The 25,423-nt window shown below is 47.6% G+C and overlaps 1 protein-coding gene across 2 annotated transcripts in view; it reads left to right on the top strand.

Moving 5' to 3' along the window:
• Positions 1-25,423, top strand: part of faf (ubiquitin carboxyl-terminal hydrolase-like faf) — a 160,865-nt gene that overhangs the window by 82,473 nt on the left and 52,969 nt on the right. For both annotated transcript variants that reach the window (XM_089546319.1, XM_089546317.1), the window contains 9 exons: positions 936-1,047; positions 2,572-2,712; positions 5,132-5,252; positions 8,607-8,740; positions 15,302-15,453; positions 15,976-16,195; positions 18,128-18,247; positions 22,046-22,185; positions 24,576-24,684. In XM_089546319.1, coding sequence (XP_089402445.1) covers positions 936-1,047; positions 2,572-2,712; positions 5,132-5,252; positions 8,607-8,740; positions 15,302-15,453; positions 15,976-16,195; positions 18,128-18,247; positions 22,046-22,185; positions 24,576-24,684 — 1,249 coding nt within the window. The remainder of the gene's footprint in view (positions 1-935; positions 1,048-2,571; positions 2,713-5,131; positions 5,253-8,606; positions 8,741-15,301; positions 15,454-15,975; positions 16,196-18,127; positions 18,248-22,045; positions 22,186-24,575; positions 24,685-25,423) is intronic.

Raw genomic sequence — 25,423 nt, 5'->3', positions numbered from 1 at the left:
CAGCCACAATTGGATTAGGAACATTTAAGTCAGTTGAAAGCGAATAAAATTGCCTCATCACGGACTGAAAGAAGCACCTGGCACTGTTTGGAGTTGTGGCCACTACTGCTCACCTCCCCTCTGCGCTGTCACTGGTCGCGTGTGAGCACGCTCGACCGGAAGAACTGCAAACAGCACATGACACGGCGCAGTTTCAGCATGCAGGAAGCACCACACAGATGGAAGCAAGGGAAATTAACAGTCTTATTGCAGAGGCAACAGCACACAGACAAAAATCAACAGACACAGACAACAGCACATAGACATAATCAACCATAAAGATTGATTGAAGACTGCATAATACAGTGCTTTTGTATGCCCTCTTCATTGTCGCTCGGCTGCTGACCCGGCTGCGGCGGTCGAATTTCGATGGAGGTGAAATTCTAGAGGCCTGTGTTCTGTGTGATGTCAGGGCACGTTAAAAGAACCCCCGGTGGTCGGAATTTCCGGAGCCCTCCACTGTGGCGTCCCTCATGGCCTGAGTTGCTTTGGGAGGTTAAGCCCCATAAAACCAATCATTGTGCTTTATAGTGTGTGTTCTTACTTCTGCAGTCATGTAGTTGTGCAGATTTAGCGTAGTGAATGCATTAGGATTTTCAGATCTGTTATCTGGTTTTGAAGGTATTAGATAATAAATTCTTGTAGCTCAGGTAATATAACTGATATAACTTCTACCCTGCTAAATTTTTGGCCACAATATACACAGGGCTTTAGGAAGCCGGTTTAGCCATCTTTTTGCCGCCATATTTCCAGTTCTGTACCTAACTTAGGTTACATGTGGCCGTGTTGGGGAAAAAAAACAAATGTCTCCATACTTCAAGCATGCCCAGCATCATTCCTCGACCTGTTGTGCAGCCATGTTGAGGCAGTTGCCGTTCACTGTCTCCTCCTCCCAGGGTAAAGGTGAACAACGCCAGCATGAAGGTGGACCTGTTCCTCAACACGGAACTCCTGGATCCTGCAGAAGACAAGAAGCTGATCGGACAGCTGCCCATCAAGGACAAAGCGGTGGGTACTAACCCCCTGCCCGAGACTCCTCCAACATAACTAACTAGTTTGGCATACAGTGGCACGAAGATGATGTTCATGCAAGAAGCAGAACCTTTATGCATGTGTACACACAAAATGACTTGGCTTTATGCCATGTCATATCAAGCAGTCTGATAGCAGGATACCAAGATGCACGTGGTGAAAAAGTGGATGACTTGTGCGTGCCTCAGGGTAACCCTTTTTTACCAAAACACTTTTTTTTTTCGCCTTGTTTGGCAGATGCCTTTCAGTTGTTGCATAAACTGTGCTAGATATCTAGTGTTCGTTGTGTAAACTGCACTAAAAAGAAGGAAAGGAAATTACTGTAATCAGCTGAATGAACACTGCAGATAAAGTACCATAAAAACCCGCGTATAATACGAACCTGAATATAATACGAGGCTAAGGTTTAGAGACGCGAAATGGGAAAAAAAGTTTCACCCGCGTATAATACGAGTAACACAAGCTCATAGAAGACATTTATTCAAATCGCATCCCGCACTTCACTTCAATTACTTTCTTCTTCAGTAGCGCTTTCTTCGGACATTTCTTTGTCCGACAAATCATCCCAAATGTACTCATCTTCCGTGCCATCGAGGGCGTTCGAGATGCCGCACTTCTTAAGCCCGCTTCAGCCGCCCGGTTGGCGTCGCTGCAGGCTCACCTGAGCGCATCCACTCTGCTTAGCACCGCTTGACTGCGTCCTTGAACGGTTTGTTTACACAACCATCAAGCGGCCGCGAAAGCTTCGTCGCGTTCCGCTGCACGCGAAAAGGACTTCTTTCTATTGTGGCCATCCACGAATGCTTCCTTCGACGACACCAAACTGCCTCCCGGCCGCACCGTTGCCGATGTTCTCCGCAGCTAAAATCGCTTGAAAGTAGCCAAGTACTGTTTTCGTAATACAACATTTTGGGCGAGTTGGTTACCTACATTCATTATTACAGCGCAAAGACGGTTGTGTCCCCTTCTTGTTCTGTGCCGTCTTTGCGCTGTAATAATGAATGAAGACTGTTTTCGAGACCGTGACATCGTGCTCCCCAAAACAATATCCACTTCACGAAGCGTGCCTTACATGCTAGCACGTGTGTTGTCAACAGGCACACGGCACACCGCGACCCCCCGGCGCACCCAACGGATCAACAAAGAAACGACGCCGTGACGTTGTTTGTCGAGAGTAACGAAGCCAAGCCGTAGCCACGCACCAATAGCAAAGCCAAGCCCTAGCCTCGCCACAAAAACGAAACCAAAACTTTGAGCAACTTCGAAAATTTTTGTTCGGATCCGCAAATAGTACGAGGTGGAAATTTAGGACGCTAATTATGGGAAAAAAACCTCGTATTATACGCGGGTTTTTACGGTAACAAGCTCCAACCTTCCGTAAATAGCATTTTGCCTGTAAAACTGTTGCTACTGCTTATGTGGCATGGTGTAGGGTATGACCATTGTTTCAGATTGGCACACGCAAAGGGGGTAACTTGGTGGTGCATGGGTGGTGTGCAGGTGCTCTCAGCCAAGCTGAGCCAGCTGAATGCCCAGCTGCCGTCGTCCCCAGAGTCCAGCTCCGACAGCTCTGTGGGCTCCCCGCAGCACCAGTACGACGGACCACACGCCGCAGATGCCGAGGCCTGTCTGCCCGGAGTGGTCAGTGGCCGTTAGTGCTCTCCGCGAGGAGCTGGCATTGAGAGCAGGGGGCAGGGAGGAGATGGAATCTCTGCTTCCTGCTGCACTGTGCCTTACTTAGTTTCTCATTTTTGCTTAGCTGAGAGGTGTAAAAAGTTTGTGTGTAAACTACTGGGCTATTCAGTCCTAAATAGCGCACACAGAGTAGCGCATATATATTTCTGGAGAAGTGATTTTGCATTGGCAATTGCCTAGCTTCTCTCCAATCGTTTTGAGATGCTGCTGTTGACTTTGCTGTTGCTTTGCAGAGAAGTGAGCAGAGCAGCGGATTGACAGACAAAACCTCTAATTAAGCAAAGAAGCAACCATGCAGCTCACCCATTTGCCCACGTAATTTGCTCACTTTTTCGCTTTAAATTAAGCCTTCAAAAAAATTTTGTGCACACGCAAAAAACTGGAGAAAGGTCGTAACATGCAATATGTAATGTGTACGGCTGCCTATATGCAGAACCCCAACACGCACCCCTCACTGCCCCCCCCCCCCCCCCGCCCCCCCCCAAAAAAAAAGAGTTGACTCCAAATGACTCCAAATATAAGGTGCATATCCCATGTTACGTGGTTCCCCGCAGGATGGCATGACGGCGCGTGGGCAGGTTAAAGCAATAGACGCGCACTGATACAGTCACAAAAGCCTGCCTTGTGCGCATCCACGTGCATGCTGGTTGTCTGGTGCAGGAAATTAAGTATGCACAAATTGCGCGAGCAAATACGGTAGCCCATCTGGTCTCCATGTTGGCAGCTCCTTGGCCTGGCAGCTCCTTGGCCTGGCAGGCAGTGCTGCGTCTCAAATCTCCTACGTCTCGTGCTCTGCCCACTTCAGTAGCACTGGTGAAATGTGTAACATACTATGATGGGTGTATGGCTAGTGTAATGCATGCATCACTGTGCTGGAAGGTGTTTGTGCAAAAAATCTGCAGACACACTGATGACTATGCATCATGACTACACATACTTTGTAGAAGCTCTATGCACCTTACATTGTTTCTTGTAAAATGCTTAGTCATGGTATCTTGCAGAATGATTTTGAGCTGTGAGTTGTGACTGTGAGTGCGAGTCATGGCTTTCAAAGTCATAGTACTTATCTTTCATCATTCATGACTGTACATACTACGTTCATGATGTAACAATAGTGCAAAAGGAACAGGGGGGGACAGAAAGGAAACCACGCAGACAAGCGCTATTACTCGCAACTGGGGTTTATTGCTGAAACATGGAATTTATACAAGTCACTTTCAAAAAACGTAAAACATAAAACAAGCAGCCCCCTCTTTGGATGCCCAAGTCAGAGGAAAAAAGAATTGCACGCAGCGGGTGCCACTCATCGCTTTGGAAGAATCAGTTCAGCAGCACATACCACGTACTGCATCTTCCGAATTTCATGCCATAGACGGTGGCGGACGGCTTTTGTGCTAATGGGACATATAATACTTTCGCATTAAAAATGGATGCATAAAACAGAGGGAGTGGAGTCGGGTGTTGCACGTAGCTGACTATTTTTTGGCTGAGCTGTGCTTAACTGAACCTGTTGGACACAGGCCAAGAACTAAGCCAGCAATGCTCGAGTGGTGGAGCCTTGGCACTGCACACAGGGGGCACTGTGTTTGAATCTTGATGCTCCTTGCAAAATACTTGAGGGCTGGCAGCCTTCCCAACCACACTCTTTAAAGAGTAAATGTTATAGCATCTGGAAGCTAGTAGTTGGTCAGTGCTCCAAAATTCTAAAGGGCCCCAAAATTTTGGAAGTGGGCCTACCTCAGAAAATGAATTGAGGTGAATTAGTGAGGATTAGCGGGTGGGTTCAGTTGGATTAGTGAGAGTTTGGGGAATTAAGTGGATTAAGGTGGGACCTCCATGAGGCATTGAAATGCCTCAAGTCCCAGCCTCTCCTTGTATCTCAGTGGTAAAGAAAATAAAATCGTGAAATCCTGCAAAAGTCCTGTTAGTGGGTTGGGTAAGTATAATCCATTATGATAATCCAGTGGAAAGTACTGGAACGTTCTGGTCCGCCGATTTTGAAATTTGGCGGTGCTGATGATGTCGCCACCCTCTCGACCAATTGGTGAATATGGAGAAACTGGAAATTTTTTGTGAGATGACCGCCTAAATGCTGTTCAATTAGTAAGCTTGTGAAAGGTGGTGCCGCCAACCTTTTACACCCTGAATCTGATCGTCTCTGATTTCATGTGCCCTGCCTGCCTTTTGTGTAGGTTTAATCTTTTAGATATTGAGCTTTGTCTAGCTCTTGGGCAAACCATCCCAACAAACAGGCCTTGAGAAAAGATTGCTGGTACGTAGTCGTGCACTCTGTAATCACCTCCGCTCATTTCCATTGGAAGTGCCTGTGATGTGTGTAGTTGGTGACACCAGTGTGGCCTTGCAGCTGATGTCGAAGCAGCACCGGTACAGCCAGTTCCTGTTCAAGCTTGCCGACCTGGGCAGTGCCCTGCCCATGCCCGAGCTGAGGGACAGCGCTCTGGGGCTGCTCAAGATACTGCCCGCAGGTGAGTGTGTCCACGGCAATCGATTGAAAGCAGTGCTTTGCGTTGAGGCTGGGCCTGCTTGCTTGGCAGAGAGTTACACGGCATGTCCAGTGTTTTGTATTGATTAGATGATTGTAATAATTGAGATCTGCCAGCGTGCAGCCCAGGGATCTCGCCACGGTTGGTCTGGCAGTGGATCATCACCCACTGCCCGCCCACAGTTCAGTTAGGTTATGGCTGAACAGGAGGCTGCCTAACTTGACAGTGCACAACTGGCAGAATTACCGTAAAAACCCGCGTATAATACGAACCCGAATATAATACGGGGCTAAGTTTTAGAGACGCGAAATGGGAAAAAAAGTTTCACCCGCATATAATACGAGTAACACAAGCTCATAGAAGACATTTATTCAAATCGCATCCCGCACTTCACTTCAATTACTTTGTTCTTCAGTAGCGCTTTCTTCGGACATTTCTTTGTTCGACAAATCATCCCAAATGTACTCATCTTCCGTGCCATCGAGGGCGTTCGAGATGCCGCACTTCTTAAGCCCGCTTCAGCCGCCCGGTTGGCGTCACTGCAGGCTCACCTGAGCGCATCCACTCTGTGTAGCACCGCCTGACTGCGTCCTTGAACGGTTTGTTTACACAACCATCAAACGGCCGCGAAAGCTTTGTCGCGTTCCGCTGCACGCGAAAAGGGCTTCTTTCTGTTGTGGCCATCCATGAATGCTTCCTTCGACGGCACCAAACTGCCTCCCGGCCTTACCGTTGCCGATGTTCTCCGCAGCCAAAATCGCTTGAAAGTAGCAGAGTACTGTTTTCAAGACCGTGACATCGTGCTCTCTAAAACAATATCCACTTCACGAAGCGTGCCTTACATGCGAGCACGTGCGTTGTCAACAGGCGCACCCAACGGATCAACAAAGAAACGACGTCGTGACGTCGTTTGTCGAGAGTAACGAAGCCAAGCCGTAGCCACGCGCCAATAGCGAAGCCAAGCCGTAGCCACGCTGCAAAAACGAAACCAAAACTTTGAGCAACTTCGAAAATTTTTGTTCGGATCCGTAAATAGTACGAGGCGGAAATTTAGGACGCCAATTATGGGAAAAGAACCTCGTATTATACGCAGGTTTTTACGGTATCCTGCTTGGCAGGCTCTCCCCTTTGCTGGTCGAAATTGCTGCAAGTGCCAGCTGTGGTGCTTGCAGGAAAACGTTTTAAGCACAGCTACGTTTTCGCTGGTTCCAATTCTGCGCCTCTGCCTGTGGTGTGGGCAAGAGCAGACTTTTGCGTTGTTCTTTTTTATAGCTTGGCATTCTGTCACGCGCGCCTGTGTGAGAATGAGTAAGCAGCGGAGCGACTGATTGGGATGCTTGCGTTTTCTGCATGCTCTCCGCAAAAAGGAAACTACCCCGTGAGATACTGCGCGCTGACAGTGCTGTGGGAAGTACTGTGGCACAGATTGGTTTTGAAGGTTTGGTTTGTTTCATCCCCTTTTTTCTTGACCCCTGAGGCTTAGATGAGTTTCGTGGTTGTAGTAGACAAGAACTGGGTTGGATTAAAGCAGTCGCCACGGCAATAGCGCAACGGGGAGAAAGGACAACAGCGTCCTTTCTACGGGCAGCTGTTTCGCGCAGAAGGCCACCACTCGACGTTCAGCAGTTTTGCGATTTGCAGGACTCTTGTTACCGACAGTTGCGGGATCCGTAAAGTCTCAGAAATTTAAGAGCAGCATGTTGCCGCTGACTGTGAATAAAAAAAAATAAGCAGCAGAGACTGATATATGATTTGCTCACATGCTGAGATTGAGAGAACTTGGGTTCAATCCCAGCTTCATTTTTCAGTGTGTTCGGCTATTGCATTCTCCAATTTGTGCATAGTATCTTTTTTGTCCCTTGAAGAACTTATTAGCAAAGTTCTGCTTTGTAATTGTTGTTTTTAATGAGAAATTGCATTATTCTCGCGTAATTTTCCCGTTAGTAAGGAGCCTACATATCTGGACCGAACTTCGGATTAAAAGGTCTCGTCTCAAAAGCAGAAGACGAATGCACACTCTTTCACGGGTAAATTTACTCTGATGCAGACGGCGGTTGTCAGTTTTTCTCACGATCATTCGATAAGTGGAACTTCGGATTATTTGAACACTTCTTCCAGGCCCGGATTATTTCAACACTTCTTCTGACAAGCTTTTACTATATACACACTTGAAATGTCTTCTGTCTTCCCCAAAACTTCACGAATTGAATATGCCCATTTCATCTGCATACCATTATTGAGTGGAATAATCTTGATCTGCCTCTGCCTGACTACACCAAATCTGTAAATGGCATTAAAAAAAAAACTAATTTTGTTTTTCTAAATATAAAGTAAGAGAGGTCATAGAAGGTTTTGAAATTGGATCCGCCGGTGCGAAGGCATATCAGCACTGTGTTGTTGTCTGAGGAAGAAGTTGACCTGGTTAGGCTATCGCGATGAGTGTGTTTTGTAGTCTGGATCTGCTTACATTTCCTGTTATCACTATGTTCTTTTGTTTCTTTATGTGCCACTGATGGCGCTCACGTCTTGTGTATAAAAGAACACCCGTTTCCTCCATTGAAGCCAGTTGTAAGTTCGCGCTCTGCGTTGTTGTGTCTTAATCTCGTTCTGTGAAAAGACAAGCGCGTCAAACCACCATGAACAACCTACTAGGCCCAGTTCTCGCTATTTTAATTAATGTGCCTTTTATGACTGCATTTTCCTCCCCTGTAACAGATGTCACAGTGTTACAAATAAAATATAAATTGCTGAAGATTTCATCTTTCATCCACTGATGAGTCTCATCATTTGCTAGCTGCAGCTACCCCGAGGAGACAACTTTCCAGCCCTGGGAATATTTTCCACGTACATTGTGCCTTGCTTTTGCATCATGCAGTATGTGCTGTCAGTCTTAGTGTTTTCATTGCTTGTTGCATTCTGGTGTAGAACTTGTTCTTGTGCTAGATGGTGCATGTTGTAAAAAAAGAACTATAGTCCAACCAAGACGAACACAAGAAAGGACTTAACACAGGTAGGTCTAGCGCTAGTCCTGTGTAGTCCTTTCTTGTGTTCGTCTTGGTTGCGCTACAGTTCTTTTATACTGTTGTTGCATCCTGCTAGCTGTACTGTTTTGTTTATTGAAAAACGAAGATTTTTAAGTGGCAGCTACTGCTCTTCACCACTCATTCTGTTCATGTGACGTTTGTTCTCGCTGTGTGTTGAGTGCCAGCTAACCGAATGCTGTTGCAGGCTAGCTGTCTGCCATGAGGCATTTATGCATGTGCCCATTATGTAGCAGTTGTCAGTGTTTTTTCCTGACGCATGTGGTTTCCACTGCGGTGTCTCCTTGCTGCGCAGATGTGCAGACGGTGGAGAGGCTGCGTGAGCTCTGCGAGATGAGTGCCCACCAGGGGGAGGGGGATCCCACGGGGGCCGCCCTGGAGGGCCTCTTCCAGTCCCTGTCACCAACCGAGCTGCTCTACCACCTGGAGGTGCGCACTGCTAAGGCAAAAGCCTTCAATGCCTCATGGTTGTCGACAGAAGGTTCTCAGCAGAGGTGTCACACTTTTTCTAGTCAGACCAGAAAAAAAAAAAAAAAATTAAACCGAGTAGGAAATTGGCCGAGTTGGGAAATCGAGCCAGGGTCTCCGGAGTGCGAGAGGAGCCTGCTAACCACTCCGCCATGCCGGCTCGATTGTTTGGAATGAACAGAATGAACAAAGCCGCGTCTAGTGAATACAGTGTCTTTGTTCACTCCTATCTTCCTCCCTTCCCTTACGGCGAGGTTCAGGCCAGGTTCAGGCTCAGGCCAGGTTCAGGTGTCCACTGCGATATGCGAGACAGATACAATTCCTTTCCTCAAAAACCAATTTACCGATGAGCAAGGTGTAGAGAACGGGCGATGGCGTTCTGTGGACTCCCTGGCAGCGTTGCAAGACGCTGTCGCGTTCCGCTCTTACAGGCGAAGCCTAACAACTTAACCACACATCAGTGGCACAGGCAGCAATATCGCACTTAAGGCTTTCGCCTCACAGCAGTTTAGGTCAAGAAAGTGCCCCCCTGAGTTTTTTTTTTTTCTGGCTGCCAATTTCTTCTCTCTGAGCAGTCCTCATGGCACATCCCCATCAGGTCCCCATGCAGTCCTGATGCTGAGTGCTGGTCGGCAGTACTGGGTTGCCCAGATAATTGACATAATGAGCGCATCAACCATTTGGGCTGTCAAAGTATTTTTCTCTCTTGTTTAATAAAGGCACCCCCATTATCACCCTGGGAGTGTTTGTGCGGAGACCATACTACCAGGAGGCATTTTGTTGTAAGTGATGTGTATATGCGCTCGCATCGCTGCACTATAAAAGGACAATAAAGGGTGATACTAAGTCAAGCTATACCGATAGGCAAGGCCCCTAGTTTCCCACTATTCCACAAAATATCGCAATTTTAGCATTTTTCATGCAGTTGTGTGTTAGCTGCCATGTCCTTTTGAAGCGAAAAGCTTCACTGCGCTAGTCAACACTGCGCTTCGCGTGAGCCGGCTTATGTCGGAGCACGAGTGACGTCACGCACGGCGCAGGCTCCTGCGCATGTGTGCCGCCACTTCTCCTCCTCGCTATCGTTTGACCTTTCGTTGCAGCCATGCGCATTCGTAAGGAGGAGTATATAAGGCGCGCTTGCCCATAGAACAGGAGCACGCTGCCGCACACTATGCATCATCGCTTGACGTTCGCCGCAAGTGCGTGTTTATCGCGTAGGCTGGCAGGAATGCAATCGCTTCTGCCAGGTGGTGGATTGATAAAAGGCGGGAAGCGCTTTCTCTCGTTCTAGTCGAGACTGGGCGAATGACACGGCGCGATTTTACTACACACGGCAGACGTATAGCATAACCATAAGCTAACCAAAGCATAACCATAAGTTACATAACCATAGGCTGAACCGTAAGCATATCCATAGGCTAAATCATAAAGCATGACCATAAGCTAAACCGTAAGCATCACCGCAGCTTTTCACTTCGAGATATCCAGGCTTAACCTTAGCTAAGCCACAGCCAATTTTTTTTTTTTTTTGATGTAATTATTATGGGTGTCTGTAGAAGCAGCAGTGTGATAGAAAACTGACTATTTCATCTTATGTGCACAATTATAATGTGAGAAGAGGTTTCAGGTCTCGGGAGAATTTTATAAGAAATACAATCGAACCCTGCTACAATGAACACTGTGGCAGTGAAACTCGCGCCACAGTGATTCCCCGTCAGCAAACCATACAAGGGTGTGCAATTAATAAAATATGCCTTTCTTGGCTCATGAGTGGCGTGGACGAAAGTTGTAGACGGGTGGACAGAAGTTGTCCGCACATACTGTCAATCATAAGTTGTATGGTAAATAAAATAAAATAAAGTTGATTAAGAATTAGTTGATAAGCACATATATGTAATGAAATAAAAAGAGCAAAAATTAAAAAAAATATATAAATAATAAAAACAAAAAATAAGAAAAAAATGAAAAATGGAGGGAGAAAGAGAGGAAAGGGAAAGGCATTCTCATCTCCGCTCTTAAGAAGACCTAAGTGCAATCCTGCAATTTTTCCCCCACAATGAACAATTTCCAGAGCAAGTAGCTGCTGATTTTTTATACAGTCGAGCCCACTTATAACAATACTGGTTATAACAATATATTGGATATAACAATGGTCAGTCGTGGCACCATCAGCTTTGCCATGTGTTCTATGGTAAAATAAACTGCTTATAGCAATGCAGTCAGGGCACATTATTGGTTATAACAATTAAATCTGGTAATTGAGTGTCAACCATTATAGAAAAAAAACCAAGGAAATGCTACAACCACACCAACAAAACCATATAAAAACGTGCGCGTGTGGGGCCGACCAATGGACTGAGCTGGCGCAGCAATGCCACGAAAGCAAAAGAACCCGTGAATGCGTTCCCCTGAGCAAAAGGCCCATGCAGAGAAGAAAGTAGGGAGCATTGTAGGGAGCCTTGGCGGAGCAGTCCATTATTAACGTTTCCGAGGGGTGCGCTGCTCGCAGAAAAAAAAAATGTGAAGACGCATTTTTCTTTGTTTTTACACTCTGAGCTATGGCTGGCACTGGCGGCGCGTATGTTGTCCCATCTTCCGCTGTTCTTCGCTAACTTCCCCACGGTCCCCGCTTCACAAATTTCCCATGTCCCAGGGGCAGGTGTCATCGCGTCAGGAGAGCTGCTGCATTGCTGCATTGGCTACGCACGCCATGCGTACCCCCAATCAGTCGGTGCAGTACGCGTGCGTGCAGCCAGCGCGGTTTTTCTCACGTCAGCTGTCGCCGCACCCTTAGTTCTGCATGCTTCTTGAATATCTGATAAGAATCACTTCCGGAAAGCCGGCTTGATTCCTGTGATGTGGAGGTGTGCGAAGCTCCCAGTGGTGCAGTGATGGTGGTGCTTTGGTCATCGATGAACGGTGAACATTGTTCCGGTTCCCTGAAGTTCGAATTAATGACCTTTTACAGGTATTAGGACAACCAAACCCCTCCGGGTATTTACTGTCAGTAAATGCTCTGAAGTTTGTCATCTTTACTTTTTTTTTGGCACAACCCTGTTATAACAATTATTGGTTGTAACAATGGTATTTCCATGGCACTTGAATATTATTATAAGTGGGCTTGACTGTACTTTTTTTTGGTGCATCCACATATGCCCATATATCTCGTTAGGTTTCACCAAAAACAGCTGCTGAAGACAGTTTTTAACTCTCAATAGCGCAGTTGACATTCCCTGCGGAGTCGGAATTAATATGCAGAAATGTGTGCATAATGATGTGATGCAGTACATAGCTGCTTGCGGCGGTTTTTTCAACTCCACACCTGCGTACAGCAGTCATTGGTGCAAGGTGGCTTTCGGCTTTTTCGCTCTTTTCTCTGGCAAAGGCATAACAAAAGCAATCATTTCAGTGTGAAGCTATCGTGTCAATGGAAACAGGTGAAAACGTTAAACACTTTATGAGAAGTGGTGGCTAGTTACAAAGTGCCTTTTTCGAAGCTTCATTGCAGAGCACGTTACACCTAGTGACTGAGCAAGTGGTGACACATCGTTGCAAGGTGCCTGTCGCTGGCTAGGGTGCACTCTAGTCTGGCTTTTGCGCCATAGGCGAGCATCTTGGTAACATTTTATGGCGAGCATCATGGTAATGTTTCATAGTAACGCACTGTGACGCGGGCGCACGCATGCCTGGTCCATGATGAAAGCCTCCAGGCAGCATGGTCTCAGTACGGGTTCTCGCAGGACCCAAGCAGGGACGCTTGATGAGGGCCAATGTCAGTGGCGCCATCAGGTGACAGAGTTGGGCACTGTGGGATAGATGGGGGAGATGAAGGTGGCGTGGGAGCGCGAAGGTCGATGGGAAGGCATGTGCGTGGTGTGTGTGGCTGGTACGAGTAAGGTGCGTCATGCATGCAATCGGTGCGTGTGCATGAACTGCGGCACGCGAAGGACACCGGCGTGGGAAAGTGTGTGAACAAGGTGACCTCGGTCTAGCAAATAAACCTCGATGCGTAAGAGCTTTTAAAACACGAGCGGAAAAAATAGTAGTTTTGACAGCAAAATTTAGCGGATGCGTTTATTATGCAAACATGTCCGTTGTCTGAGATTTGCGAAGTGTGAAGAAAATTGCGCCACGGCGTCGATTTCGAAGTGGCAAAAGACCAAAAAAAAAAAAAAGTGTGGTCTGTGTGCGTGCGTGTAGCGAGCTGCTACCGTGCAACGCGGCTAATTATAGTCGATGGGGGAAAATGAAAGGGACAGTGACGACCGCTCCGTGTGGGCGACGCGGCGGCCGTGGCATGGTAAGTGTGCATGCACCGCATCTACCTCGAGGGCGCTCTGTTGATCGGCCGGCGTTTCGCCTCGGAGCGATTCCTCGAAAGCATTCCTTTTAAAGGAACCGCTTCCTTTGTGCGGCAGTGACTGTGCCAACAACAACGCTCTGCGCGTCGGAACCGCGCTGTGCTGCGTTTCAAGAGCCCTGTTCATAAACAAAGCGATTCACGGAAAGATGAAAAAAAGACGCCTGCATTTTGTTTTCCGGAAGAGTGCTTCCATGGCACAGTTTGAAGCCTCCCGAGTGTGGGGAGTGACAGGCAAAGTTGGCAGATTTTTGGAAAATAAATGTTGTTCATAAACTATCCAGTTGAATCTGTCAATGTTCTGGCCCTATTTCATGACAGTCAAGCTTCTGCTTCAACAGAATTTGTCATGGGCACTGTGAATTTCGTTGAAGCGGGATTTGGCTGTATTACTACGGTAATAATGTAATCTCAAACTGTCCTGGACCCACAATAGCCGAAGTACCATGCACAAAAAGAAAACAACACAGATGGCACACTAAAATTTGGAAACAAGGTTCTATATACAAGTAAAACAACAACACAGATGGCACGCTTAAATTTGGAAATAGTAGATGCGTCCATGTTTTTTAGGAGGTAGTGCTTCCGATACTTCAATGCATGCAGCTTTCCATACATCAGCAGCTGCCATCACCACCGTGTCCCTACTGCTCGTTGTTTCGAGCTACTTAGTCCTGCGTACGTTTTCTCTCCTTTGCTTTCCATACTGCACCCAACTCTTTCAGTGCCCTCTGTTACCTAGCGACCTGAACCTCCTTTCTATCCATAGCCACCTTCTCCTTTGCACTTCCACACAGCGTGCTTAGCCCCAAGGGCGCATGAAAAGTTGGCTTTTCCTAGCAGCTCTCAAGCCTGGAGGCGAAGGTCTGAGCAGTTCCTTTAATGCTGACAGAATTCATTCTGCATCATTCTGCATTTATGTTGATCATGGTGGTGAAGTAACTTCTCATCACATCTGGCCCACTTACAGCAATGGCAAAATGAGCGGTCTCTTTCTCATTTGTGGATGTTTCGACCCCTTGCATGAATGCACTGTGGGGAAGCTGCTGCATGGCTGACTATCTGGGTGTTCTTTATGTTCACCAGACTAGGCCGGCGCGTATGCAAGTGCATCCGTGTAGTAGTTGGATGCTTCACCCCCTTACCCTAAGGCTCTCCAAAGAAGCCGCTGCATTTCTCCTCTTCATGTTGTGTCCTCGCAGGAACAGCTGCTTGTATGCAAATGCACACTTATGCTTCACCCCTCTGCATCAAGGTACAGCAGAGAAGTCATCGTGTTGTATGTGGCTGCTGCTGCATTCCAGCTTTTCATTGTCGCGTGCCCTTAGGCTCAGCCCTCTTGTATCTTTGCATAGGTGTGGTTGGTCACTAAACATGTTGTACTACCAGAATTGGTTGAAATATTGAGCATTACAGCTGGGAAATTGTGTCATCTGAGTACATGTTAACCAGAAGAAAGAAACTGTAACTCTGTGAAACATTTTTATTGTCTGTGATTTTGAGCATGTGAACCGGGAAATCATATGAACCTGGAAGCTATCAGTAAGGTTTTACTGTATTCATTTTGGAGAAAGGTGCATTCATCACCTCGGCAAGTGCCTGCTGTGGGGCCGAAAGTGGTGGGAGTTTCACTGGAGCATGTGTTGAGGACTCATTGAAGCTGATTACTGGGATTTATAATTGCACTGTGGTACCAACATTGAAACAGTGAAGGCATTCAAAGCTAAGTCACTTGTGAAAATAAGTGATGTACACGCACTTTCAGACCAGTCAGTCATCGTTAGTGACCATGGAAGTTTGTGCTTCACCAATGTTCTTCATGTTAATCGGGTCTGACCACAATGCTGAAGCCAGCCAGTTGGCACTGTGGACTGCCTGTGATTGAGCGTGGCAAGAATGCGTTTGAGGGGAAAACTTTGCTTCTTGGTGTAGGGGGACAGTTGAGTGCATGGCTTATAAAACCCTGGCGGTTGCAAAGAAGAGTCGTTCCACCCCCCTGTACTCACAGAATGCATTTAGTGACATAAAGGCATTGTTAATCACACTCGGTTGATACTAGGGTGTGAGGAGCTTGTCTCATCTGATGCTGTTGCGTGGGTGCCGGGAGGGTACGCTCTGCATGGTGGCAGCTGTGGCATTGATGGGTGGTGTCCTCCGTGCAGGTGGCGTACTCGTTGCTGCTGCCCGCCCTGTCGCCCTTCTCCAAGGAGGCCCAGGAATTCCAGGCGGGGTTTGTGCGCAGCGGGGGTGTGGCTGTGGTGCTGCGCATGCTGGGACGCCAGGACAGCTGCTGCTTCGACCCCACCAGCCGCGGGTGCGCACCCCCCCCCTCTCTCCTTCCCTCTCTCTCTGTGCCTGTCACTCTTGGAAACCAAAGTTTGGGGCTGCACTCGGAAGAGCACTTGGAAGTTTGGGGAAGCATGGAATCAGTAGTCTTGCTTAGGGAGGAAAAAAAAGGCTCTGGTACCACTTCGTGCTTTAGCCTTCATGGCACAGCAGTTTTGCCACTGTGAGCAGTTGTTTTAAAAGGACTGGATGAAAATCCCTGTGTGCCCTGTGGATAGTCTCTGGAGGCTTCGGAGGTGGAGGCATTGCCTGTGATTAGTCAGATATTGGCAGCAGCTCTGTCCAGATCTGTTTTCTTTCTTCCTCCATACCTAATCAAGTGTTTTCAGCCATCTTGGGCTGCTCGTGTGGTGTGGGAGTCAACATGGGGGCGCCATGTTTTAACTTTTTCTCTGGAACGGAGCAACCCTCTGTGCTGCGAGCAGTGTCGCTGCTGCCAGTGGAAGAGGAGGAGGAGGGAAAGAACAAGTCTCTCTCTCTCCCCCTGCAGGCGTGGCTCGCTGCTGCTGCTGAAGCTGAGCAAGCTGCTGCTGACCGTGGTGGGCCACTGCCTGGCCCACCAGCAGCAGACACAGACCGTGCAGCAGACCACCCTGCACCAGCAGACCCCCGAGGGCCTGGCCCAGGCCCTGAAGCATGTGCCCAGCATGGGGCCCGAGGGGACGCTCCACTCAGTGGGCGTGCGCCTGGCACCCCTGCTCCGACACCAGGTGGGTGATGGTCCTCCAAGGCATCGCAGAATTAATGAGGCGTTTGTGGCGTCCAGATGCTGCCACCTTCTAAATGTCTACTCCTGCGCCAGGGGTGCCATTCTGCACCAGACAAGATTTGCTGCACCATCTTTGATAAAGATGATCACAAATTGCACCGAAGTGGTCAGAGTGATGGCCTTGAGCAACTGTGATTCCAGAATTTCAGTTTGGTCGGTTACAACTTGTGCTGAACACATTTTGGCATTAAAAAGTTGTGCTGAGACCGAATTCATCTCAGTCATGGTGTGTGAAAAAAAGAAAAGTGCATCATTGTTTGTCGTTTTTTTTTGTTGCTTTCATGTCCTGCAAGTGCAATGTGCATTTGCAAGTGTTGTGGCTCTCTCGAACATCACTTGCGGACATCCTGAATGAGCAGGAGGTCCTGCAGTTGCTCTCCTTCAGCTGCAGTAGCTTTCAGTAGGAGAGAGCATTGGCAAGAAAGCAACACGAAGGGAGCATTTGAAGATGCAGCATGCATATACACTGCTGGCCGTTTTTGCGGTGGTCGCTTTAATACTGCGCCAATCTTGTCTGTTAGAATCCAGAAACGCCACCTTTTAAGCTATTGGTAGTTGTCAGGAAATGGACTTAATGCTGTGGTGGTGCCATAATCTATGAGAATTGGTGCACAGAACTGTGCCATTTGCTCCGTTGCATGTGTGTGTTTGCCGGCATACTAAAACATTGTTGTTAAAGTTTCATTGTTGAAATGTATCTTGGGAGCACTGTTGCATGGATCTGTGCATGTTGACGAGATAGAGGCAGCGGTAAGAGTCACTGTATGGGTTTTGTGGGGTCAGTGATAATGAGAGAGCATGGGGACAGTAAGTTAGGGTGCGTGGAGAATTGAGCAGGTATCCAGATTAGCTCAATTGCTCTGGGATAGGGGTTTTTCTATGTGGTATGATTTAGTTGGCTAATGGGAAAGTTACCTCTTTTGAGTAGTTTCTTCCTGCTGCTTTGGAATTGCTATCTATGACAATGGTTACATTTGAGTGAATACAGTATACGCGGAAGCAGCAGAACACTGCGTGTAGTGGTTAGACATTAGCGAGGATTTAATCTGTCACAGTCCATTTATGCTTCAAAATTTCCAGCTTGATGGACAAGCCACATGTAGAAATGAAGCACAGCTGCTCCATATTGCTGATATGACAGCTCTAAACTGCTGCCAGGTAGCTTTACAGCTGCTTCAAAGTGCTCCAGAATTCGTTTTTGGGTTGCCAGAAATTGCTGCAAATCACTGTTTGGCGGTAGCCCCGGTGCTAATTTCATAGATAGAATAACCATGTTCTTGAGGCAAACCTGTAGACTTGAGTGACAAAATCACCTGCGCCTTTTAAATAATGTGAAGGACTGTTTTTCTTTTTTCAGCGTGATGTAAAAATTGCAAGGTTTTATTACCCTTCTCTAGGGCTTGTGACAGGGACAGCCTTAGCTTATGAGTGTGTCGATTTTAGGCACTAGAACCGTTGCGTTGTCATGTAGGGCACATTCTTTGAGGCACGCGGTGGCTGAATTTCAAGGAGGCGAATTCTAGAGGCCCGTGTACTGTGCGATGTGAGTGCCCATTAAAGAACCCCAATGAACCAAACCAAGCACTCACACCGTGGTTACGACAGTTGCTCTGACCTCTTCGTCCTGTGGTAGGGTGCAAAGACTCGTGTTGTATGGATGCTCACGTTCTTGCCACTTCCCGACAGAGCAATAATAATAGTTAAGATTGTTTGCACGTCATGTGTTTGGTCTATCATGTCATCGATGGCTGCTCCTTCGTGAGGTTGCATGTGCTTCAGTGGCTTCTACACCTACTACTGTTACCGTATGGGTGCCTGCCAAAGCGTAGGGGATGCGAGCGTGGGTGCGACAATTTGTTGCCGCCTCTTGCAGGGCACCATCCACTTGCCAGACCTGAACACCATTCAGGCGGTCATCAAATTGGCCTGGGCTTCTGCTGGCCTCCTGTCTAACGGCACTGCGGTGGAAGGCAGCTCGGAAATCTGTGGCCAGGTGAGTGGTCCCGCATTTCACAAAGTTCCACGACCGTTTGCTGCAGTGTAGTGGTCATCGTCCGGGTTATTGAAGGATGCCTGTAGCATCAGAGCGACGGTGCAGTTGCCCTGCACTTGGTGCAGTAAAACCTCGGCAATTCGGCCCCCATTAATGTGGAAATTTGGATAATTCAAACTGCCACCATAATCCTGCCAAATGTCCATGTAAGTCTATGGTGTTGGAAGCTCGTGTACAGTCGAACCTCGTTATAGCGAACACGGATACAGCGAATTATCGGATATAACGAAGTGAAGGAAAAGTTTGGTTGGACATGCTTTATTTCTATGGGAGTTCTATCTGTATAACGAAACAAAAAATTCAAAATTCGACACTATATCGGTTATAACGAAGCAGCTTTGTATTCACAGCGCTCAAAATGCGCAAACAAGGAGGAAAAAATTTCAAAACACGCTAAATTTTGATCTTTTGAATCGCCCGCACCTAAGATGTGTTTGAATCACCCGCGCTTCCGCACGCCACGCCATCTAGGGAGAGCGAACGAATCTAGCATCAACGGCTGCGTAGCATGTGACTGACACGTGATCGAACCAACGCCCGTGCTCCCCGGCCACCCCGCCGGCACGATTGCCGACTCGCGCGCTATCTCCGCGCTATCTCCGCGCTATCTCTATGATCTCTGCAGTCCATTCTGTAGACGCCGTCGCGGAACGCGTCGTAACTTACAGCAGTTTCGCTTGAAACGAAGATAAAGATCTTCAGGGCGGTTGACAGCGGGCGTAAGGAAAAGTCATGGCCGCGGACTTCGGTGTCGCGCCTAGCACTCTATCAACCATCTTGAGCGCAAGGCAGAAGGTTGCAAACGTCCTCTCTGCAGGCGTTGTGAAGAATGACAGCAAGAGTGTAAGGCTTTGTCACCACCAGGATGTTGAAGATGCTTTGTTTGCATGGTTCAAGGACGTTATAGCGCTTAACCTGCCTGTGTCTGGTGCCGTCCTTCAAAGGGAGGCGAGAAGTCTGACTTGCGTCTGAGGCCACAATGACTTTTATGCAAGCAGTGGCTGGCTGCAGCGATTTAATGACCGCCGTCGGATCGTTTGCCACGTCTTGTCTGGTGGCTGTGGCGCCCAAACTGACCGACCAAGAAATTGTTGATCAGGTGGTTTCTACAGATGATGCTACAAACAGCAATGCATGTGAAGATGGCGAAGTTGAGGGGGTACCTCGGGAACCTTCCTGTGGCCAAATCAGCTGACATCGGGAAAGCACTGCTCTGTGTTGATTTCGTCGAAAAATTTAACCTGTCAAATAGTGTGAAGTGCCGCCAAACGAAGATTATGTCGTTTTTTAAATAAATTAGTTTTTGCACCTGGCCAGCATCCCGACTTGTGAGTTCGCTCTTGCTTTCCAGTACGAGATGCAAGGCGAGGTTTGACATGCTTATACCACGCGTTAAATTAAAAAATAGTGCATTTTTTCAACCCTGTGCTGTCCATCCTGAAGTGCCTTTACTTGGGTTTATTAACAGACCTTTTCTGCCGGAATTTGAGTGCATGCTTTTATAACGAATATCGGATATAACGAACGAATTTCCGCGCAAAATGCGACTTCGTTATAACGAGGTTGGACTGTATTCAGATGTTTTGGTGCTGGCATCGGTCAGTTTTGACTAGTTCTCTAAGTGGTGCCATGTTGAGGTATGGCGTACTCGATAAGCGATTGTCCAAACATCCTCAGGACTGAACATCGTATTACATTGCTTCTCTCATCCCTCTGACGTACGTGCAACAGCACGTGGTGTGTTGATCATCTGCAGACACCTTACGATAAGCCAATCGAGAGACAGTGCGGTCACATAGTTTGTGGTGATGGTAGCTATCTGCTGCATATAGCAGCTGCATGCCATTTAGAATGATGATTGCCATGTTGCTGATATTTTTTTGCTGTTTATTTAAGGTGTCTTGCTGCTTTAGCACCATTTTGTGCCTGCCTTGCTTCCATTCAGAAGGCATTTCTGTTCGTGCTGTTCACGATTTGCGTGGTGAAGCATCCAGTGCCTCATGCAATGGAGCTCCAGCGCTGCTGTGTAGCATACCAAGGAGCCTTGGAGACCTTTACCATTATGAATAAGTTCCCCTGGTAGCGTGCACGAATTAAAGCATTAGACTGGAACTGTGAGAAATCTCCGTTGTCGAGCAGCTTTCGTCAAGATGACTATTTTCCAGATTTTCACCATATATATTGTGCTTTCATGCGAACAGCTTTTGGCAACTTTTGGGGGTAATTTGATAGGTTGATATTCAAACAGTTTGGACATAATTTTTCTCTCCCTTGAAGTCTGAATTAACGAGACCTGCTGCAAATGCAGTTGAGGGCGTTTATGATGAATGTCCTATGGCATTTCTTTGTTATGACATGTTGCTCACGGTTTCAGTCATCCTAAAAGGAGCCAATTACTGTTAGTAGTAAATTTTTGCAAATGCCTTTGCAGCATGTCACTGCTATTGTGGCAACTCCACCCTGCATTGAGCTGCCACATACAGTGGAGGCCTCTTGGTGAAAAGTTTGGCTAGCACATCTGCTGTCATTACTGCGATCCATAAGTGCAGCCTCTGACAGTTCTGGATTGGCCACAAGATTGCAGGTGTAAGTCACCTGCCCATAGCCTGGTTAGATTCTAAAAGGTTTTCCATCTTCTTGGGTTTGCTGGAGGGACACACACCATAGGAATGATGTAACGCCACCCACATTTTGTAAGGTTGTAAAGGGGAGAGAGGAAATGTCGGAACTTCCGTTTGTGATTTTTTAGGTAGTTGCTTTTTGCACAGAAAAGAAACACTGGCAGTGTTGTTTCCAAAGGGCAGGTAGTGTACCAGCCCAGCATAGCTTCTTGTTTCTCATGGTATTTCGTTCTGCGTCCCCTTCAGGGGTACCTTCCTTCCAGCCATGAAATACAGGTGTAAGGCAGTGGTATTTAATGCGCATGTTAGCAATCCCAGGTGACTGAAATTAATCTGTAGGCTATGGCATTTCTCGTCCCCCATATGCATCAGGTATGTAACGCATTATGGAAGGATCAAACAAAAAAACTTGCGCTTTCACGCTGCTGCTGTTTGGAAAGGATCATCGGCCATCACGTGTGATAAAGCCCAGTTTCGGGATTTCGCATGAGGTTCAACCCTGTCACTGTCCGAATGGGACCGGTCCACTTGGTAAACAGCAGAAGAGAGCAGTGAGGACGCCTTTGTACTGCTTTCCTGGCATTCAAATATTTGCCTAGACATTCTGCTTTTGCCATAGTTGGATTTATGAAAGTTGACGCACTGTTCCATCGCTGCTGAATTTCAGAAATTTTTAAATATCAGTTTCTCGAATAGATATGAATTGAACAATTCAGCGAGCATATTCAGTTCATATTCGAAATTTCGAATATTTGCACACCGCTTATTTTTACTAATAAAAAATGTTGCATGGAGCTTTTCTCAGTGTCTCTGAATGCCACATACCATGCCGTTATGCTCCTTCATATTGTTGTACCCATATTGCCCCCTTCTTGCAGAGCGTTCAGTTTACTAGCCGCTGTTCAGATTGGCCAAAGCAGATGCTTCTTTCACTATTTGTTGGGGTGCGTAGTCTGTACTGCGTGTGAACTGTGCGTGTGGAAACGGCTTTCGGCTGCCAGCAGACAGCGGCGTTCTTTGAGGAATGCTCATATTGGTGTGTTGCCCACGAGAGGAGCCTGCCCGTGTGTATACTCTCAGCCCTGGACTGCATGTGTGTATACATATCCTCCACCAGGCGGATGAGGAGCTCTGCCAGGAGGCCCTGGAGGTGTTGACGCTGGCCCTGAGCCTGCAGCCGACGGCCCTCTCCCAGCTGTTGGCCGACCCTGCCTGGGCACGGTTCGTGCTCGACCTCCTTCTGCACTGCCCACACAGGTCAGTAAGGGCCTCGAAACGAGCCACGGTTGGTTTCAGAATAATAGTGATTACAGTCGACGACCGAAAATTCGGACGCCTGATTTTTCAGACATGCTTGATTATTCGGACTTTTTCGCGGCACCGCGACATGGCCCATAGAGCCAATGTGTAAAAGCGCTTGAAATTTCGTACGCACCGCAACTGACCACCCGATTTTTCGGACCTCGTTCGCCCTCGCCACCAGTACCCAAGCCGCCATATAATGTGTACAGTGGAACCTCATTAACTCAAACTGCAGGAGAGATCGAAAACTTGATTAGACAAAACAAAATTCAAGCTTAAAGGGAGCCTCTTAACTTGCGATGCTGAAATTCTGCGCGAGCCGGCACATTGCGCTCGCGCGGTTTCGAATTCGTACTGTTCTTGAATGTCTTCCTCCGCACGAACTTGAACCGTAGTCTCAGTTCACGGAACTCATCTGTGCCGAGTCTTCAGTCCCGAATACGGAACGCGAATATGATCGCGGAGGCACCTCCGCGATCAAAGCGTGCTTTTGCCGCCGGAGCAGATCGCGGCGGCCACGCGCGTGCACAGGAGCTTCCATGGATGGCGCCCGAGGCCGTGTTGATCATCAACCTTTTTCTTCGCCGCGATTTTTCGCAATCCACATCCCCATCAGTATCGCCAGCTCCAGCCTTTTGTGGCTTGTTAGTGCGTTTGCCGGAATAGTTGTGGTTGTGGCTTTCACGTGCTGCCGCCGAGCGTAGCAGTTTTAGCCCGATGGGCAAGCACCTTAATGGCTACACGGCTGTGAGTTAGCTCTCGAACACGGCAAGCGTGCGGCGGGTGGGAAATTCGACGAGGCCGAGAAGTGCGTCCGATGATGGTGCAACCAAAAGAGACACATGCTGCAAAAAGCGCGCTTTCCGAGGCAAGCCATGCGAGTTTTCCGAACTGGAAGAAGAGCTGCTATGTGAGGGAAGCGCGGAACAACGGCTACGCATTGACAGCGAACATGCTGCATGGCTTTTGGGATGAGCGTGCGCGAGTGATGACTGAATGGAGAATAAATGTCGCTCATTCCCTGGCTGGTGTGTTTTTACTTTACAAAACTTTTTTTTATCGCTCATTGCGTGTATGGGCCTCCCCCTGAAAATTGGCCCTCGAATCTGGGAAAAAAAATTGCGGCCCTTATACGCGTTCATATGGTAAGTCGTGCGGCGAAATATAGTCATGAGGAGCTTTAGAATGTGTGCAATACAACAGGCCGCTTCCTCCGGCATATTGGAAATAAGTTCGTGATTTTTTCGGTGAAATTTGATTTTCCGGACTGCCCGATTTTTCGGTCGTTTTTGCGGTCCCTAGAGAGTCTGAAAGATCGGTCGTCGACTGTATACACAGGGTGTCCCAGCTAACTTGGACTAAGATTTAAAAAAAAACCTAAGTATTCTTCAGAACTGAAATTGCTTGGATGTTGTTAGGGTTTATCTAAACTTACAGTGCCATTTTTTTGCTCGACCTACTTGAATAATTAGTCAAAATAGATTAGTTAACTTTTCAAATATAGCTTGAAACGTTCAAGCATCAATTGGAAAGTTGTGGAGCTCCACAAATACTTTCCAACCCAGGCACTTCCAACGAGACTGACTTAGCGGGGTCGTTTTTATTCGGGAAAAATGAAAGCCCGCGGTGTTTAAAAAATACCACGTGGCAGCATAGTCCGTGTGCCCGAAATCGCCATCACAGTTCATCACAGAACAGGTCACGGACGCAGAAAAGAACATGACGACACGTTTGTGTCTCCATCCGTGCCCTGTTGTGCGCCATTCTGCACTGTTCCGTGATGAATTACCAACAAGCCCAGTCTTGGCACACTCCCGAGGCAGTTGTCCATGAGGAACTACCACATTCCTGCACTCTCACAAGAACTGTGGATCCTCGCTGTGAATCAGTGATCTGAAAATGGTTCACATCATCTAAGTCTTGCTTTTGGATTCCTACGAAACAGGCAAGGTCATGATGTTTTTCGAAAAACAAGCGTGCTTGGACTTGCTAGCCACAAGTTGCTTCATTTTTTCACCAGTTTGGAGCTCTCCATTCAAAGACAGAAATTTTAAGGGAAGAACCCTGGCAGCGACGGCAGTGGCCAGCTGTGACCTTGTGGTCCCCGCTCTCTCGTGCTCCTCTCTGTCGGCCAGAATTCGTGTGCTGCCCTGCTGTGATGCTCCGCTCACTGTAATGAGGTGCTGAGTTTGTGTAGTAGAATTTGTGTCAAAATATACGGGAAGGTAGCTCATTGTGTCTGGTGGTCCGCACCCACCTTGGGGACAGGGCGCAGTGGGAAGCAACCAGTGAACAGTGTCCAGTGTGGTTGTGCACCTGCTGAACGTGGTGTTGTGGCTGTGCAGGTCCATCCGGCAGTGTGCGGCTGACCAGCTCTGCCTGATTGCCACCAAGTGCAGCACCAGCCAGCAGTGCCTGCTCTTCCTGGTCGAGCTGCTGTTCGCCCAGCTGCCCGTGAGATGCTTCCTCTCTTTTTTTGCACAGAATTTGATCACTCTCAGACTTCTCAGTTGCAACATAAAAGAATCTCTCCTTGGAAGGACAACTGACCCTGCTACAGGCAGGAAATAAAATAACGTGAGAAGACGCTGCAATTAACAACCAGCTTTGATTTTAGAAGATGGGCCTCTGCAGCATGCAACGCATGTGCTCAGAAAATAAACTTGCATGTTTCTTGTACTTTAGCTTCCTGCAAAATTTCGCGGATTCTTAATTCTGCATTTGTAGATTCTTTGTTCTACCTTTATAGAATTTGGAATTTTCGACTGCAGAAAATTAGGAGCCTTAGTTATATCAAGGTTCAGTTTTATCAAAGTTTCAAAATGCAGAAGACTTCCTTTATGACGAATTCGGGGGAGGTGAATTCTCAGATAAGACAAACAGTATGAGAGGAAGAAATGGGCTTGGGCAGGGCATGTGATGCAAAGGCAAGATAACCGCTTGTCCTTCAGGTAACGGAGTGGATTCCAAGAGAAGGCAAGCGTAGCAGGGGCAGCAGAAAGTTAGGTGGGCGGATGAGATTGAGAAGTTTGCAGGGATACGCTGGCCGCAACTGGCAAAGGAGAGGGTTAATTAGAGAGACATGGGAGAGGCCTTTGCCCTGCAGTGGGTGTAGTCAGGCTGATGATGATGATAACATTTGTTTGGTTTCCCATAGACTTGGTGTCAAAAATCTTGCAGGACGGTTACGAAT

This window comes from Amblyomma mixtum, chromosome 5 (genome assembly GCF_055824585.1).
Source record: "Amblyomma mixtum isolate Tamu chromosome 5, ASM5582458v1, whole genome shotgun sequence".
NCBI classification, from domain to species: Eukaryota; Metazoa; Arthropoda; class Arachnida; order Ixodida; family Ixodidae; genus Amblyomma; species Amblyomma mixtum.
This window is presented reverse-complemented; position numbering and strand designations above follow the sequence as displayed.